Source organism: Manis javanica, chromosome 17, assembly GCF_040802235.1.
Source record: "Manis javanica isolate MJ-LG chromosome 17, MJ_LKY, whole genome shotgun sequence".
Lineage (NCBI taxonomy): Eukaryota > Metazoa > Chordata > Mammalia > Pholidota > Manidae > Manis > Manis javanica.
Window position 1 is genome coordinate 6,072,571 of NC_133172.1, and position 19,755 is coordinate 6,092,325.

Genomic DNA, 19,755 nt, shown 5'->3' on the forward strand with positions numbered 1-19,755 from the left:
GAGAGGATGAGTTGGAAGGGGGGTCAGTCAAAGCCCCGTGGGAAGGCCAGGAGCGTATAAAATGCCATGGACTGCCCTCTCCCACTTGCCAGTCTCTTGGTTTGAGGAAGTCTGTCTGTCCTTCCTCACTAGCAAGAAAAGCTTATCATTTAAGAGACATTAGGAACAAAAGGAATTCTGCTCCAGACTCCTAATGGGCTTTCTTTTAAAATCAAGGGTTACAAAAACATAAATCAGGAGTTAAAAAAGAGAGATGAGTTAATGTGCCGTTGCCCCATTCTGGGCACAGGGATTTTGCAATCTCTCATGCCCTGTGGAGTCCCGGTACATGTGCCTCATATAAACACGGGCTGGTTCTCCTCAGGCACCTACCACTGTCTCCAAATATTTCTCTATAAAGTTAACCCGATTCCCTCCATGACAAAATTGCCTCGGGAGGTCCCGTCTGCAAATCAAGGCAATGATTTTCTCATTGGTGTAACTTTGGGAGCTCAGAAGTGTGACCTGTTCAGGGCAGTGGCAGACCTGTCCCCAGACACGGAGTCCTCGTCTAAGCACGGGTCACAGGGACCCAACACCCACAGGGTGTGTCGGGCTCATCTGGGAGGTGATGGGAATGACCTAGGAACATGCCCCCTCCTCCCCAGGCCCCTGCACAGATGTTGGTGACCAGACTCCTACATACAGGTGGTCCTTGCGCTTAAAGGCCTTGCTGCAGACTCCGCAAACGTGTTTCCGTTCCTGGCTGTGCGTCAGGTAGTGCTTGCTCCGGGAGCTGGCGCGGCTGAACACCTTCCCGCAGAGGCTACATTCCAGAAGCAGCTTCTGAGGTGAAGTGTGATGCTGCTCTTCTTCCCCTGCGCTCCCGGAGGTGGCCCTGCCTCCTTCGTCACCATCTCTAGGCACCTGAAGCATGGCCAGCCTCAGGTCTAAACAAACAGAAGGAGAAAGCCCACGTTAGAGACACCTGGGGACATGGAAGAGCTCGGCTAAAGCGCTCCCCGACTCTTAGAACCACAGTAGGCGCGGGAAGAGAGGCCCGGGAACCCTTTCTCCATCTCCAGTACCTCAATTCACAGAGAAAACAAGACGTAGACCGGGTAGTGGGGAGAGAAGGGACCCTCGTCTGGCCACGCTGCAGTACAGTGCTCAGTCAGTGGCCCAACTGTGGTCAGTTGTGGCCTGGAAGGATTCTAAGGACCAGGTTGCCGTGGCTGCAGGGGCCTTATGACATCATGGCTCTCTCACAAGGGCGATCCAGAAATACATCATCCAAAACTTACAGAAGTATAAATCCTTTCTCCCAGCCACTTTTACCTTTGGGTTTTTAAAGGAAATAATGTACACTTATACGAGGAGTTAACTGCAGGGGAATTACCCGCAGCATTGCCTTTCCTGTTAGAAGCAGCCTGCTACCTGATCAGAGAGCATGTAGGTGACACCGTTATGGTTTAAATGGTGTAGGACATAAGCATTTAAGGTCAAACTGGAAAGCTATCTGATGACATGAAAGGACATTCATGCCTTAATACTGAGAAAAGAGCAGCCTGTTACAAAACAAAATTATCCTAGTCTTTCAGAAAGAAAAATAAATTTTGATAGAGAACAGAGAGAATTGAATAGACTGATAGGGTTATGAGCCAATTTTATTTTCTTCTTCTTCGGTACTGGAATATGTCTCCATGCTTTCTGTGTCCCTTGGTAAAGTGAGAAAAGGTATTTTAACAAGTCATGTCACCTGAGGACCAGACTGGGGGTGTGCAGGTGGCAGAGCGGACGTCTTCAAACATCCCGAGGGCCAGCTTGGGAAGGATGGAGCAGATTGCTTCTGTCTCGCAGAGGAATGGGTCCCTGCAGACGCTCCCATCTGGGACAGAGACAGCTTGGGGACCAGGAAGCACGGGAACCTGACCTCAAATCTCCAAAACCTGAGGCCCTGGGTGCCAGGACTCTGCAGGCTCCCTGCTGGGCTCACAGACACTCAGCAACTGTCCCCGGTGTGCGTGAATCATGGGAGATTTTTCTACCCCTCAGATTGGTCTTCCAGGCGGAGCACACTGCCTCCTGAGAGGGCAAGTTAGGAAATCACCCTTTATCTGGGACTCTGCAGAGGTGGGGGCCAAGCATCCAACAGGCCAGGTTGTGGGGAGCGGAGGGGGCTCAGCTTTAGGAGCCAGAGTGCTCCGCCTCTGAGCCTGAGACCCAGCGGAGAGTCCCAGCAGCACGGAGCCTGGATGCGGCCTCCAGGCCCGGCCTCTCATCCCGATCTGCCTCTGGCCACTGCCTCCTGGTACTTCACTGTAAGGGGGTTTGTGGTGGGGACTCGATCATGCGAGGAACCTAGTAACCACAATGTTGCTCATGTGAGTGCAGATTAATACCAAAATAATTAAAAAGGTGGAGCATAACTCCTGCCTCCTTCAGTGACTTCCTGCACAGTATGGGGAGGAAGACTGAGCTGAGGGTGGAAAAACCCGACAAGCGTTGCCAGCCAGGTGGCGGAGGCTGACACCAACAGGGTGAAATCATCACATTGACACATGCACCCTTGATAACACGTGATGACAGTGACCCTTCACCTCTATGGCCTTACAGCATAATCATGACAAAAACACACAACTGAGGCACAATCTCCAAAACACCTGACTAGGACATCTCAAAGCCGTCAAGGCAGCCGAAAAAAGGAAAGTCTGAGAAACTGTCAGAGCTGTCAGAAAACAGCATAAAACCTAAATGTGACTTATTCCCACCAGGAGGTTTAAAACATTTTAACAATAAAGTATTAACAAAGGGCCACGTGGTGGAGACTGCTCAGGCTGAGAGTTGGGGTGGGAACTGATAAGGGCCTGTTGCTACCTGGTTGAGTTTTTTAAACCTACCAATAAGTTAAGACAAGTGTAAGGAAAAGATGTAACTGGGTTAGACGCCGTCCGGGACACAATGTGAACCTGCAGTACTCAGCCAGTGAGGGGGCAGGGCAGAGGCTCACGTGCCAGGGGATAAATCATTTGCCCCCACTGCCCCAGGGTTGCCCGCTCACCAGCCTCCCCTGGTCCTGCAAGACCATCACTGAAGCCTCGCTCTGCTGTCCTCTTTGTCTCCGTGTCCACTTACTGGGTTTGGACCAGGGAGTGTGTTTCTCACAGGATTCATGTGAGAGAGTAAACCTCCTGGGGCTCAAGGCTGAAAGGGGTTCCCCGCCAGGCATAAGTTCTCTGTGAATCTGCTGAGACTGAGGAAAAACAGGGGTGGAAGTCTCGGGAGGGGGGTCTTTATTTCTCACTGTCCAGTCTCTGTGCGCACTCATCTTTATCTCCCAGTGCTCGCGCCCCCTCTCGCTGTGCTGTGCTCCCCAGCTCTCTCCCCGTGTGCCCCCAAATCCTCCGTTTCCCTGCTGCCAGTTGTGCTTGCCCCTCCCCCTCCGTGCAGGAGCAGCTTCCCGGGTGGGTCCCTGCTGACCGGAGGGCGCCTGTCCAATTCTGTACCAGAAAAGGAGGAGTGGAGAGAATTACCATTTCCCGTCCACGCCATGCCCTGACCAGCAGTGCAATTACAGACTGGTGGCTGTGCTGTGCTGATGATCCCACTGGTGTGCAAACAGGCCCTCCTTATATGCATGCAGGGGGGGATTCTAGTTGAAGACTCCCATTTACCCAACACCCCCCATCACATTGTTTGGGGAGCTTTGTGTATATCCTCTGTCCTTGTCCCCGCCACGACAAAGAATTGAAGGGCAGAGACAGTAGTGAAGCAGAGTAAAAGTTTTATTTAAAGTAAGTTAAAGAGACAAGTGCAGCAGGCAACCTCAGCAAGGAGAGGTGCCCCGGAGGTTTTGGAGAGAGAAAGCTATGCACTTAGTAAGTGCAGGCGAGCTCAGAGAGAGGAGAGCCCTGAAAGGTTGGGGTTTCCCTCTTTTAAGGATTCTTTAGGAATGTGACTAAGGGCTGGGGGTGCAGATTTGTTAAGTGGTCTTTGAATACTTAGAATTAACTTAACACAAGGAAGTTCAAGGAAGTTCCTGCTCTGATTTCTCCTTGGGATCCCAGCGTCTGGGTCTGGGAGCACATCAAACAGCTTCCTTCCCAGTGTCTGCTAAAGGTAAGTTAAGAATCCTAGATTTTTAACTTCCTGGGTATTAAAATACACTCTTTAAGATGGAATCTTTCCTGCCTTTTACTATGTTGTTTAAGGCTGGGCCTGCATGCTAAATTAGTTGCCTAGGTTACAGAACTACTTAATTAGGGACGGAAGGAGAAAAAAACAGCATATAGGTGAAGGTGAAGATAAAGTAAGCTGGGCCTGGAAAAACCTGGACTGGATCACTGACCGAAGAACCAAGTGGCACTGGCAAGTCTTGGACTGTTGAGGGTTTATTTTACACGGACGGGCTCAGAAGGGAGTTGTCTCCAAGGTCTGAGCCCCCAACAAAGGCAAGGGGAGCAATATGTATCTTTCTGCTTTGTATCTGCACCATTTCTACTTACACAGCAAACGAGCAGCAGAAGGGAGCCACCTGGGCCAGTCTGCTGTCCTTGCAAGGTGTTCCCTGTGAGTCACACTGCCCTGACTGCAAACATCCTGCCTTGCTTTATCCGGAGGCCCTCCCCCTACTCTGACTACACCAAGGCTCCCTGTCTCACAGGGACTGGCGATCTGCATTAGCACGAGCCTCCGCCCTCCACGCCCTCCTGGCCAGGTCTCCCTGGGCAAGTCTTTGAACACAGCGGAGGGTTGAGCTCTGACTGCAGGACGAATGGCGATGTGCAAGTGCGGTTACTGGGGTGTCAGTGTGAAGAACCCCATTCCCCCCAAGTAGACTTTTCGTTTCACATTCTAGTTTGCATGTCCCTCACAGACAATTCCAGGATTTAATTACATTGCTTAAATTGATTTCAATTGCAGGGAGGTTCCTGGATCCAAGCACGGCCCCACGGCCACCGCCCCCACCCCGAGGTCCTGGTTCCCGCATTCTCAGTTGCTTCACCCTCACTGGCAGAGCTTGTGTCCATCCCGCTGGAAAAAGCTTTTCACTTGAACTGCTTTCACTGTGAGGGAGAAACCATGTTTCCCAGAGTCAGTGGTCCTCGCAACTCTGCAACATTGTATCTTGAACTGTCTGAAGCACAGAGATAGGCAGGGTGCAGCACTTGGCGGAAAAAGGTGGAAAAGCTAGTGAACTAGGGATCTGCCAGGGGGGGTGTGGGGGGGGTGTGGGGGTGTGGGCTGACCCCGCCCAGCTCAAGAGCTGGGCCTCACCCGCCCGCGGACATGCGCAGTCTGGCCCCGCTCACGCCCCGCCCCCAGGCCGCCCGCCTCCTCCTGCACCACCCGGTCCGGGGACCCTCTGGCCTGTTCCCCGACTACCACCGTGTTAACGTCCGACGTCGCTGCGGACGCTCGCGCGCGCACCCCTCGCGGTTCCCAGTCCCCGTGAGGCTGGGCCCCGCCCCTGGCCTGGCCTCCACGCCCCTTTCCCGTCGTTTTCCTGCCTGAAGCCCTTCCCTGGCGTCTGGGGCCTCCCGCGCCTAGTGACCCTCCACCAGGGGCTGTGTGGCCCCCGAAGCGTGGCGCCGGCCGCCTAGCTCCTGGACGAGGTCCACCGCGCCCGCCGGTCCCCTGCTGGCCCCTCCCGCCGCCCGTAACCGCCTCCCCGCGACCCCGGGCCGGGCTCTCTGTCCCCCAGGCCGCCCCTGCGAGGCGCCTCCTCCCCGGACAGCGGTGCGGGAGGGGGACACCGGGGCTCGAGCCCCGGATTCCGCCGGCGGTGAACGTGCTCTCCCGGGAGGCCGGTGCCCGGTGCCTCGGCGCCCCTGGGCTCGCGGGCGACGGCGCTGGGTCGAGGCCGGGCCGGCGCGCCGGGGACAGAAGCGGGACGAGTGCGGAGGCCGGGAGGCTGCGGGAGAGCAGGCGCAGGGAGAGGACGGGCGAGCCCGGGAAGGAGCAGGCGGCGGAGCCGGGGAGGCTTAGAGGCCAGCGGGTCCCCCGGGCGGAGGTGAGCCCCCGGGGAGGCAGGCCCTTGGGGGGCGTGGAGGCGCTCGGGGCGGGGGTCCGGGGAGGGTGCGCGCTGGGAGCCGTGGCCGCAGGGCGGCGTGGTGCTGGGCCCGAGAGGACTGGGGCGGCCCGGAGGGCGAAGGAGGGAGGCAGAGCCGCCGGGGTGCCGGAGAGGGGACGGGGGGCGCGTGACCGGGCGGAGGGCAGGGGAGTGACTGCGCTGGAGAGTGTAAGAGGCGGGCGGAGGGCGGGAATGCGGGGAGAGCGGGGACCGTGAGGAAGGCCGGGGAGAAGGGGCAGCGGGAGGGGGACCAGTTGCAGTGGGCGGAGCAGGGGGGGGAGAGGAGGCCCCGAAGGGAGAGACGGCCGGAGAGGGGAAGGCACCTGAGTGAGCAGCAACCCAGCGGGAAAACACAAAATCAAAGAGAAAAAGAAATAGGGAGGTGGGTATACAAAGTGAGAGATGGAAACACAGCGTTAGAGAGGCAGGGGTGGAGGCTGGCAGGGCGCTGGTGCTGAGGCTCTGGGTCCTGATGAGTGCTCCGTGATTCAGCTGTGATACATCGGTGGCTTTGAAAATACATCTAAAATTCGTTTCAGCGAGAGATGAGACTGAGAATTGCAAAATTTCTAATAGGCGTGGGCAATTTATATTGTATGTCAGAAAATAGCTTACATTTGAAACTTTTAGCCTGAGGGCAGTGACCTGACTTGGTCAGTGATGGGTCACCCCCTTCCTTTTTCCTGGTGTGGGTTAGAGGTTGGGAAAGACAAGTGTGGACGAAACGACTGTCACTGTACGGTGCTCTTTTTAAGGGTACAGTAAAATGACTGCTTTGCTTTGTAGTTTCTTTATAATGGAATTTTATATATGTACGTATATGATATATATATTTAGACACAACATTTCATAATTTTGTAGTTTGAGATAGATGTTGGTTCTTTCATTTTCTACTTCCTTATTCTCAAATAAGTTTTGGTGGCCTTTAATAAACTCATGTCATTCTTTTATCAGTATGATAAATTCTAACATTTACTTTTGACATCAAAATGACTTAGACTTGAAAAACTTAGACATCATTTACTTTTTTTAAACTTGTTTGTGGTTTAAGTCAGGCCTGCAGGCTTTCTGCCCTGTATCTTCTGTCTTGGACGTGTCCTTTGGTGACTCGTTAATAATTTTAGACTGTTTGACTGGTAGTTGGTAGGGATGTCAGTGATGTTTTAAGAGTCAAAGACTAATTTAACCAGTTTTGTAGTACTCAGTTTTCTTCCCTTTTATGTGATTTCTTAGCATAGTGAGCTGTGACCTCAGAGTAGTTGTTCCCCTCTGGTCTTTCTCATATTTTATCCGCGGTGTTGAAGATGTGCCAGATTGACTTGGAAGCTCTGTGCAACACAGCCCAACTATGTCTGGTGCAGCAATATTCTCTAAACAAAACCACACCCATCTGTAAAGCTGAAATGAAAAGGAAACATGCTCAGAACTTATTTCTACAACTTACTTGTTCAGTGTTGTGCACATCTGTAGTCGCTTTTTCACAATTCTGCATTTTAAAAATATTTCACAATGACTTTCTGGACAGGAATTAAGTGTTGGTATCAGGGTGAGAACCTGGATGTGTAATGCTGACTCGTGGATGTTACTTTGGTCGCAGCCACAAATGGTGGTATGTGCATCCGAAGCACACAGAGGAGCCCCGCACACAAGCACAGGCCTACCATGCACTCCATTCTCCCATCTTTAAAAGCAGACGTTATCGCACACACTGCAGCAGTGGGGACCCTGGCTGTCCCCACCCCCCTCTTTAGGTCACAGACCCGGCCTTGATTACACCCCATGGAGGCCTGACACCCCTCCGTGCAGCCACCCCCAGCCTCAGGAGAGGAGGCTCAGCGCCCTGGTGCTCACTGCTGCACACAGATGACTTACGTTAAGGCTGATGATCCTGTCTCACCTGGTGGAAGGAGAACCTCTGGTCAGGTGACACTATATAAAGGTTTTCACGCCAGTAGTAACATGTAACTCCATTTCCAGGAAATAATTGTAAAATATTTTAAAAATACAGAATTACAAAAACATAGCTATACGTGTGTAAAATATTGAGAGTCAGGTGTAAGCTCTGAGCAGATTTCTTTTTAATTTCACCTTTATTGATGCATATAGGTTTTTGGTGCAGAGTGTGTGAGTGCTTCCCAGGAAAGCGGGATCTCAAGAGATGGTGGGGGAACTCACTGGTTGGCCTAAGGAGGCTTCTGCCCGCGTGTCCCTCAGAAGTCCCTACTCTTTGTGTGACCTTCTGTGTCTCCTTGAAGGGCCCTTCCTGGGTCTCCCTGAGCCCTGACCCTGACTGCGTGACCCTTGGTCACTGCACTCGCCTCTCAGCATCTCTCATCCCCATTTAGCTTCCATGTCAGCTGACCCAGTGACGTAGGTCTTGTGCGGAGGCTCCCTGGGCATCGTCCTGGGCAGGGCTTCCCACCATGTGCAGGGGACGGACGGGGCGTCGGGGTGGGTGGGCAGCAGGGACGCGTCTGGGGCCATGCCTGGATTCACCGTCAGCTCTCCGTAGCCCGGATGAAAGAGGCTGCATGGGGAAGCCACGTACTAATGTTCGTAAGTATGTGGTAAGTTGTGGAAACGGAGACCAAAAAAGGGGCATTCTTTTCTGCCTGATTTTGAATATATTTGAAGCTGGACATGTGAGTGACTGGCCCAAAATCTTAATGATTGGGAAACACCATCAGAGACAGAGGGTGTGGGATTCTATCATGCATTTTAACCTATGGCGTCCACCTTTCCAGCACGGATGGCTCCTGTTCCGTGTGCGTGGTAATGACCTGGCTGGGACTTCCGGTACTTCAGCACTTTGCACGGTACTCCGGGCCGGGTGCATCCTGGGCCGCTCCCCGGGCTTGAAGGGGTGCTTCCAGTCTCCCTGTTGCGTGTGCCATTCTGTGTGTGCTTTTCATATAGGGCGCTCCTCGCGTGTGCTATTCCTGGTTCCTTCTGTGTTTATCTTCAGAGTTTGTCAAACGTTGTCAACGACGTTTTTCCCATTAACTGAGATGATTGTGTGTTTCTTTTCCCTTCCGTCCTATATTGGAGCGCAGTAACATTGAGTGGTTTTGTATGTTGAATATTCCCAGCCGTGCAGGAATCATTCCACCTGTGGTCTGTACTGGTTTGAATGTGCTGTTGAGTTCCACTTGCTCGTGTGTTAAGGATTTTTGCATCGATGTTCTTCAGGAATATCGGTCTCTACTTTTCTTCCTGTGTCTTTTTCTGGGTTTGGTATCAGAATCATGTGATTCCATAGAAGTGTTTCTGAATATTTATAGCAGGATTCGTGATTATTCTTCTGTATGTATTTAGTAGGCTCCTCGGGAAGCCTTCTGGCCCTGGGTGTGTGTGGGAGGTTTCTGATGACTGCTTGACTCTCTCTAGTTGTAACTGTTCCCATTTTCTTTATTACTCGGTGATGCGGTCTGCGAGGTTGTATGTTTCTCTGAATGTTCCCGTATTTTCTAGGATATGTAATTTCTTGGCATATAATTAATTGTTCATAGTACTTTCTTATAGACCATTTTCCACATTTCTGGGACACCTGTTGCAGTGTCCCCCTTTCATTTCTGATTTTACTTGAGGGCTCATTCTCTCTGTCTCTCTCAGCCTAGCAAAATGTTTGTCAATTTCTAAATCTTTCAGAAAACCTGTTGTTGGTCTCTTGATTTTTAGGTTTTCCTATTCTCTGCTTCATTTCTCCCTGCTCTGATCTTACTCCTTCTGCTAAATTTTGGTGCAGATTGTTATTTTTCTGATTTTGTGAGGTCTAAAGTCCTATTTCTGATGGGAGACCACCTCTTTTCTGTAATGTAAGAGATACCACTGCAGGCAGGCATCCTCCTCAGTGCTGCCGTCACTACATCCCCTGAGTTTGCTGTGCTATATTTCCATTTTTATCGTGATAGTTTTAAAAATCCTTGTGATTTCTTCTTTGACCCGTTTATTGTTTAAACATGAGGTGTATTATTTCCCCATGTTGCCGAGTTGTCTGTTTTCCTCTGCTATTTGTTTCTAGCTTCACTGTGGATAGAGGAGATACATATTATTATTTTAATCTTTGGACATTTCTGGTTTGTTTTGTGTCACAACATGTGGCCTGTCCTGCAGAATGTCCCGCGTGCGCTTGCGTAGAAGGTGGCCTGCGGCTGCGGGGGGGTGTCCTTCCCGGCTGTTGGGCCCGTTGGGCTGTGGCGCCGTGTGAGTCCTCGGGCTCCTCCTTGCCCGTCTGGCTGGTTGTTCTGTCCATGTGAACACTGGGGTGTTGGCCCTCATACTGTGTCTGCGATGCTGTCTGTCTCTCCGTCCCTTCCTTCCGTGTTTGCCTCATCGCTGTGAGAGTGCGGGCATGTTCGTAATGGCTGCGTCTTCCCGGGAATGCTCCCTCTTGCCGTTCTACTGCCCTTTGTCTCTTGGGACATCTCCCGTCTGGCCTCTTTCCTGTGCCCTGATACGGCTGCTGCTGCTGTCTGGAGCGTCCCGGTGGCATCGAGGATCTTTCCCTCCTTCCTTTTGAGCCTCTCCCTGTCCTGAGATTCGTGCGTGTGTAGTTTGCCCGGACAGGGGGGAATGGCAGGAGCCCTGGGCAGTGCCCTTTTCTCCACCATCATTTCAGAAGAAAAGCACCCACTGTTGTAGTGATCATGGCTTTTGTTGAAATCCCTAGTGTAATAACGGTTTTTTCCCCCAATATCCTTTCTTCATGATTTTTCAATTATCCAGTAGTTGCTTCTAGTGTTCATTTTTGTGGTCTTTTATTTTTCGTATTGAGCTGTAATGTAATGTGTAAAGCTGATAACTTCCAAAGCTCAAGTCATTATTAGTGTTGATTTTTTTCCTTGTACTTTTCCCTTGTCTTCCTATTGAATGTTGTTGACAAACTGAAATAAGTACCATGATTTATTTTCATTGTCCCAAAGACGGTGAAACACATACACATAAAAATGATGAAAAAAATCAATCCAAAAATTTGTCAAGAGACACCTTTTCCCACGCAGGTAATTGGTGGGTTTGTAGGTACATGTTACAAGTACATAGATGTGTAAGACCATTGTTGTTTTAAAAGACATCTATGGTAAGCAAGTTTATATTTTTAGGAATGGAAATTATATCTTCAGTATGTTCCTTGGCCTTCTACCTATTTCTTCCACTGTCCTGTTAATTATTTAAATGTGCATTTTGCATGCGTATGTGTGCGCGTATAATTTCCTTTTCTGCAGTCCCATGTAGTTAACTTTGGCGTTATTTCCAGCGTCCCGGTGGAGGACCCTCTGTCCGGGTACTTTAGTGCTCTGCTACTTAGCGGTTGGATTCTTTCCGTTTAATTCTAAAGGTGGACCCCCTGAGTTCAGGCGCGTGCTGTGTTATTTCTTAGCTGGTGGACCAGAGGCCAGTTCCTTACAGTGTCTGTGACACAGTTTTACCTCTGTAACATGAGATGGGCAGAGAACTTCCTCAGATGAACTATTAATGCTGGTAACGTGTTAGTATATGTAAAGCATTGAGTAGCGCCCAGCATGATGGAAGCGTTAAAGCCTTAAGCCACTGCTCTTGCTGTCCTCACAATGTTTAGGTTCCTACTTTTCTTTAAAGGCTCTGTGGACTCTGTCATCTCTGAGGACACATCTCCTGCTTTACTTCGTCTGCATATGGGACGTCACTCATTATGTGGAACATGCCCTTACACTTCTCTGTAGAGCATCCAGTGCTTCATTTGTGTTTCTGTGTTCAGTGTGTGGTCCACCCGATTGAGAAGTGCACAGATTCAGAGCACATCGTGGCCTCTTATGGAAAAGCATAAGGTATTAATGTTAGAGGCACATAACTTACTCAGAATTCCTATATGCGCATCTGTCAGAACGTACAGTTCATCCACATCTCCCCCAACACCTCTTGTCTCCTCATTTCGTGTGAGGATCTCTCCTCATGCTCCTTCATGAACTGTTTTCATTTCAGGGACGGTTGACCTTCAGGGATGTGGCCGTCAGATCTCCCAGGAGGAGTCAGATCTCCCAGGAGGAGTGGGAATGCCTGGACCCTGCTCAGCGGGCCTTATACTGGGACGTGATGCAGGAGAACTACAGGAACCTGGTGTCCCTGGGTGAGGACGGCGTTCCTGCAGAAGTGGGGATTGGGCATGTCTGCCTTTTCTCTGGTTTGCCCCCAAGGAACCCTGGCCGTGTGGTACTGAGGCCAAAGCCCCTTCAGTCAGACACGGAGAGCTTCGTGATGTGGCGTCTGCAGTTTCACTTTACTCCTTTTCCAGATGACACGGCTGAGATAAATCTGTGTAAAGCCCTGTGCTGTGCTTTCCAGTAGCCGCTGTCCTGTTTGCCGCCTCTCTGCTTTCCATTCAGCAGTTCTTGGAAGAGACCAGATGTCTCACTGTTCTGTTCCCTGTGCGTTCAGGAGGCAGGCGGTTGGAGGAGTTTGTGCAGGAGGTTTCTAGACGTATCTGAAGTGTCCTTCTCTCCTCACCTGAGCCCGGAGCTAGGATTCTAGAAATGCCACAGCACGTCCCATTCCTTTCCTCACAAACTGATTCATCCTGTGGCAAAGCCCATGGAAGGTGTGAACTTGGGAAATGAGGAAATTACCTGCTTGCCCAAACCCAGGGGCAGAAGAGGCAGAGGATTGGTATTCCTGCTGGACGAGGGGGAAGCGGAGATGAAGGACGCGTTCATGGCCCCCAGGCAGGTCCGAACCCCAGCAAGGAAAAGTCCGTGAGGTTTAAGGCTAGAGAACAATCCTTTTTACTTCGTGTTCTGCCCTCCAGACCTGCTGGACAGCAGACCTGCTTCCGGACCCAGTGTGTCTGGGGTCCTGCCCCACCCTGGGTTCCCCTGGGCTGGGGTTGATGGCCCACAGTTCTTGGGGAGGCATCTGGCGTGTTGAGGGTGAGGCAGTGCCCTGCACTTTGAAACTGGCCAGGAAGCCCTGATGGCCGCTGACTTGCCTTTCGGGTCATTCTTTGTGCCGACGAAGAGAGCAAGTTTGCGGGCAAGTATCTCAGTGGTCCCTTCTTGTGAAGTTCAGTCTTTCTTTTCTCTCCCCTTTCCCTTCAGTTCCAACTGACAGTTTTCCTTCTGGTGCAGCTTACTGAGGCCTGTAGTTCACACCCCTAGTGACCCAGCGGTACCTCGGCCCCCGCCTTAGTGCCCTCCTGCGCATGGGCCTCATGTTTCTGCAATACGCTAGGCTGAGGGTTTCCAAATCCTGATGTTGCTGTTTGCTTCAGAACTGTCTTCAGGTTATTTCCCTCATCACATTTAAGCACTAGCAGTTGGAGAAACCAACCTGTACTAAAACCCTTGGCTTGGAAATCTCCTCAGCTAAACATGCCATTTCAGTGCTTATAACCTCTGTCGTCTGCAGAACTCTGGAGCATGAACACGAGTCAGCCGGGTCCCTTGCCGCTGTGCAGCGAGGCTTGCCTTTTCTGCCTTGTACAATAAAGTACTTCTCGCTTCCTTCCGTGAGTGCATCAGAGTGGCCTTTACCGGATTACCACCATTTGATCCATGATGAGATACATTCTGTCTAAGAAGAGGGCTGCTTTGCTTTCTCCACACCGCTCTCCTTTCCTCTCTGAGCCATCTCCTGAATCACATTTGACTTTGCCTTGGCCTTCGTAGGCCTCACCGGAAAGCATGCACCTCAAAACGTCCAGTCTTGGCCGATGACCCCGTTTAAAGCCGCTTGCACATTTTCAGTATTTCTTAGAGCAGCAACCACTCCTCGGTACCAATTTCTGTCTTAGTTCATAATGTTACAGCAAAATACCGAAAACTGGGTGGCTTAGGACATTTGTCACATTTGTTTCTCACCATTCTGGGGATGGGAAATCCAAGATAGGGTGCCAGCAGGGTCAGAGGAGGATCCACCTCCTCCTGACTGGGGCTGCTGACTCCTCGTGTCTTCTCGGGGGACAGAGAGAGAGAGAGAGAGAGAGAGAGAGAGAGAGAGAGAGAGAGCGCTAGAGCGAGAGCGAGAGAGGGAGGGCTGGTGCTCCGCCCCCTTGCTGTGCCGGCACTGCTGCCATCTGTGGGGCCGCCATCCTCACCCTCCTCACCTCCCAGATGGCCCACCTCCAGACTGGACATTTGATCACAGCATGTGAATTTAGGGGGATCCACAGGTACCTCCTTAATTGCATATGCAAATTCCATTTTTGGATTTCAAGGAACTGCTCTACTGCTTCCCATTGCAGCTGCATTTTACTTTTCTTTCCAGATTAAAGAATTGCTGTTTTTTGACATCGTTTTCTGTATTTCTTCCGGTTTTTTTTTAAATTTTTATATCATTACTCTACAATTACATGAAGAACATTATGTTTACTAGGCTCCCCCCTTCACCAAGTCCCCCCCACATACCCCTTCACAGTCACTGCCCATCAGCATAGTAAGATATTATGAAATCACTACTTGTCTTCTCTGTGTTGCACAGCCCTCCCCATTCCCCCCATGCCCCATACATGCTAATCGTAATGCCCTCCCCCTTTTTTTAAATTTTATTTTGGTATCATTTATCTACAATTACATGAAGGACATTATGTTTACTAGGCTCCTCCCTTCACCGAGTGCCCCCCACACCCCGTTCACAGTCACTGTCCATCAACATAGTAAGATGCTGTAAAATCACTACTTGTCACCAAGTTCACAGTCACTGTCCTTCAACATAGTAAGATGCTGTAAAATCACTACTTGTCTTCTCTGTGTTGCACAGCCCTCCCAGTGCCTCCCCAACACTATACGTGCTAATCGTAATGCCCCCTTTCTTTTCTTCCCACCCTTATCCCTCCCTTCCCACCCGTCCTCCCCAGCCCAGTCCCTTTCCCTTTGGTAACTATTAGTCCATTCTTGGGTTCTCTGCTTCTGCTCCTGTTCTGTTCCTTCAGTTTTCTTTTGTTCTTATACTCCACATATGAGTGAAATCATTTGGTACTTGTCTTTCTCTGTCTAGCTTATTTCACTGAGCATAATACCCTCTAGCTCCATCCATGTTGCTGCAAATGGTAGGATTTGTTTTCTTCTTATGGCTGAATAATATTCCATTGTGTATATGTACCACATCTTCTTTATCCATTCATCTCCTGATGGACAGTTAGGTTGCTTCCATTTCTTGGCTGTTATAAATAGTGCTGCGATAAACATGGAGGTCCATCTGTGTTTTTCAAACTGGGCTGCTGTGATGTTATTTTGATAGGAATTGCATTGATTGCTTTAGGCAGGATGGCCATTTTGACCATGTTAATTCTTTCTATCCATTAGGATAGGATGTGTTTCCATTTATTGGTATCTTCTTTAATTTCTCTCATGAGTGTCTTGTAGTTTTCAGAGTATAGGTCTTTCACTTCCTTCGTTAGGTTGATTCCTAGGTATTTTATTCTTTTTGTTGCAATTGTGAATGGAATTGTTTTCCTGATTTCGATTTCTCTCTCGGTTAGTTCATTGTTAGTGTATAGGAATGCCACAGGTTCTGTGTATTAATTGTGTATCCTGCACCTTTGCTGAATTCAGATATTAGATCTTGTAGTTTTGGAGTGGAATCTTTAGGGTTTTTTATGTACAATATCATGTCATCTGCAAACGGGAATGGTTTAACTTCTTCTTGACCAGTGTAGATGCCTTTTATTTCTTTGTGTTGTCTGGTTGCCGTGGCTGGGACCTCCAGCACTATGCTGAACAGAAGTGGGGAGAGTGGGCATCCTTGTCTTGTTCCTGATCTTGAAAGGCTTTCAGCTTCTCGCTGTTCAGTATAATGTTGGCTGTGGTTTGTCATATATGGCCTTTGTTATGTTGAGGTACTTGCCCTCTGTACCCATTTTACTGAGAGTTTTTATCATGAACGGATGTTGAATTTTGTCGAATGCTTTTTTGGCACCTAGGGAGATGATCATGCGGTTTTTGTCCTTTTTGTTGATGTGGTGGATGATGTTGATGGATTTTCTAATATTGTACCATCCTTTAAGCAACAGAGTGTTCTCAGAATCCACTAAATGATTCATAATCGAAGGCAATGTAATGAATTAATTTCTTAATGACATTTCACAACAGAATCCACATCAGAATTTATATGAGAACTAAGTCTCAGGTACTTTGAAAACTCAGCTGTAAGTACTCATGTGGCTCTCTCGCTGGGTTCTCTTCTATTCCGTTGGTATGTCTCTCACTCCACAAATATATATCTTGATTACATTTTCATCCAGTATTAGAACTCCTAAAATGAATGAGTGTGAGTCCAACCATCTAATCTTCTTTCTGAGATGTCTTGGTCATTCTGCTGTGTTGCCTTTCCATATAACTTTTAGGATAATCTTGTATGTGACTATAAAATACCTTGTTGCAAAGTGCTTTGAACCTATCAGTTCATGGTCATTGGACTTCACTTCTGTGTTGCCTTCCACTAAGTGGCTGTGGTGTACTTTTAGTTATTGTGCGATCCGGTTTCTTTCACCAGCATTTCACAGATTTCACTGGCAGAATCCTGCCAATGTTTTGGGACATTAACATTTTTCTCTTTTGAGCAATGCTATGTTTATTATATTTTTAATTTGTTTCCATTTCTTAATAGCTACTGTGTATAGAAATATGGCAGATTCTTTTTAAATGTTGATCTCCTACCCTCAGAATTTCCTAATCTCATTCACTAGAGATTGTAGGTTCCTGGGGCTATTTCATTAATGTTCTAATGGGTCTGTATGAAATGACCACATAGCAAGTGGATTGAAACAATAAACTTTATTATCTTACAGTTCTCAAGGTAAGATGTCTAAAATGCATCCACAGTGCTGCTAACCTTCTGGATACTCCACGGAGGAATTCTTTTCCTTGCGTTTTCCAAGTTGTAGCGACTGCTTACAGGCTTTGCTTCATGGTCCACTTCCGTCTTCAAAGTCAGCAGAGTAGCGTCTTAGTATCTGTTTGTCTCTATGCTGTTCCCATCACAGCAAAAACATCTTTGTGACTAACTGCACCTGCATTCTTCAGAGCCTTGTGATCACAACATGCTCATCTCTTCATCCAGAATAATGTCCCATGTCAAGATGCATAACTAGATCACATTTACAAAGTGCCTTTTGACGTGTAACACTTGGCAGGTTGTAGGGATGAGAGTGTGGCTGTCCCTGGTGCCACAGTGTCTTCTGTTGATGGGCACACTATCACACATGCCTTCCTAGTCCTGTCACTTCTGTTTCCTTCTCTTCCCTTATTTCACTGGCTGTGACTTCTTGTAGTACGTCTGTTAACACCAGGGAGAGAAGCCATCCTTCCTTATCCCCAGTCTCTGTGGGGGGAAGCATTCAGTCTTTCACTGTGAGGAATGTCTGCTGAAAGGTGAGGCTGTGTGCGTGTTCTTTACTGTAATGGATATTTTCTTCATCTTGGCATCGTTTTTCATGTGGGATTTAGTTGGTGGTTACATATATATTTTTGCTAATGCCTTTGTCTATTTTTGTCACCGTGTACGCTGGTCTCGTAAGTTGAGCCAAAAAGTATTCCTTCCCTAGCATTTTCTGGAAGACACTGTATGCAATTGGTACTGTTCTCTGTATGTTTGATAGAATTGTCTAGTGTCACCATCTGTGTCCAGAAATTTACAGTGGAGAGAGGTTATTGTGGTAAGAACAGGAACACTGCCCCCTTGACAAATTTTAAAGTGTGGAATACAGTATTTTTCATTATAGACGTGCTTGTACAGCCGATCCCTAGAAGTCAATCATATTGCTTAACGGAAACTTTATAAATGAGCCCCTAAATAGCAACTCCCCTCTTCTCCCTTTGGGTCCAACCGTTTCTACAGTTTCTATGTGCTTGAGTATTTTAGATGCCTCATACAAGAGGTATCGTGCATCATTGTCCTGTGACTGGCTTATTCCACGTAACAATGTCCCCAGGGTTCATTCATGTTGGCATAGATGGCAGGATTTCTTTTATGATGCTGAATAAAATTCCACTGTATTGTATATACTGCATATTGTTTCTGTTCTTCCATCAGTGAAACATTTATGTTGCTCTTCACATCAGTGGGTGTGTGTGAATAATGCTGCACATGAACATTGAGCTGCTGTTTCTTTGCAATCTTCATTTTCAATTTCTTTTTGCATACATACCCCGAAACTGGGATCACTGGGTTACGAAAGGTATTTCTATTATTGATTTTCTATCGAGGAGCTTGCCATACCTTTTTATAGTAGTTGCACTCATCTTTACATTCACACCCGCAGGTGTACAAGGGTTCTAGCTGCCAATTGCTCCACATATTTGACAATCCTACTTACATTACTTTTTGATATTGCCACTGTCACAGGGATGAGGTGATATTTCATCATGTCTTTATTTTCAATTTGTCTGCGTGATCAGAGATGTTGAGCACCTTTTCATACACTTTTTGGCCATTTGTATGTCTTTGAGAGACTACTCAAGTCCTTTGCCCATTCATTCAATCAGTTTTCCTTGTTTCTTTTTTATTTAACTACCTTATTGAGGTATGTTTGACATATAAATAACTGTATATGTTTAATGTATACTACTTAATGAATTTGTGTTTATGTACACATCACAATGAAATCACTATCAAGGCCATAAACAGACCTGTAACCTCCCAAAGTTAACCTCCCAACCCCTTTTTTTATTATTAGTGTGGTTATGTTTATTGAATGTTAAGATTACAACATAAAATCTACACTTTCAAGTAATTTTAAGTATATACTGTAGTGTTCCAGCTATATTGTAGATCTCCAGAACTTATTTCTCTTGGATAACTAAAAGTTTGTACTTTTTGATTTTTGAATGGCATCTCCCCATTTCCTGCTTCCCCCTCCCCTGGCCAACAGTGTTGTACCCTCTGATTCCCTAATTTAGACCATTTGAGATTCCACATACAAGTGTAATTATACGGTATTTCTCTTTCAGTATCTGGCTTGTTTTCATTAGCATAGTTTTCTCCAGGGCTCTGCATATTGTCAAATAATGACAGGGTTTCCCTCTTTGTGAAGGTGAGTAGGATTATATTGTACATATATATAGCATTCTCTTTATCCATTCTTGTGTCACTATTCATTTAAGTTTCCACACATGGGCTATTGTGAACAGTCTTTCGGGGAAAATTCATGAAGTATTGGTATGTCTTTGAGATCCTGATTTGATTTTCCATGGATGTAAACCCAGTACTGGGATTGATGGATCACATGGTAGTTCTGTTTTTTAATTTTTTGAGAACCCTCCGTTATGTTTCCCATAGTGATCGTACCCATTTCCATTCCCACCAACACTGTGACGATGTTCCCTTTTGTTCCACATCCTTGCCAGTTTTCGTTATCATTTGTGTTTTAATAATAGCCATTTTAACAAGTGTGAAATGATATGTCATCGTAGTTTTGCTTTGCTTTTCCCTGATGATGAGTGATGTTGCGTAACTTTTCACATACGCGTTGACCATTTGTACGTCTTCTTTGAGAAATGTCTGTTTAGGTCTTTTGCTGATTACTTGTTATTGAGGTGTCTCTGCTATACAGTGTTATGTTGGCTTCAGATGTACAGTACAGGGGTGCAGCAGTTACCCATATTATTATGATTGTTATCTGCCAATGTAGAAAGATGTTCCAGAAACACTGACTGTATTCTCCATGCTGTGCTGCTGTCCCACGACCAGCTTACACTGTGACTGTGAATTACTGGGCCTCTGCATCCCTCTCGCCC

At 48.0% G+C, this 19,755-nt stretch overlaps 1 protein-coding gene across 26 annotated transcripts in view; it reads left to right on the top strand.

Annotated features, from left to right (window-relative positions):
- Positions 1 to 5,305: 5,305 nt before the first annotated feature.
- Positions 5,306 to 19,755, top strand: part of LOC140847185 (uncharacterized) — a 114,966-nt gene continuing 100,516 nt past the window's right edge. For 15 of the 26 annotated variants that reach the window (XM_073226602.1, XM_073226597.1, XM_073226600.1 and 12 more), the window contains exons 1-2: positions 6,930 to 8,619; positions 8,797 to 8,868. In XM_073226602.1, coding sequence (XP_073082703.1) covers positions 8,570 to 8,619; positions 8,797 to 8,868 — 122 coding nt within the window. In that variant the 5' untranslated portion in view covers positions 6,930 to 8,569. The other 11 variants (XM_073226589.1, XM_073226585.1, XM_073226586.1 and 8 more) reach the window with 9 other exon arrangements.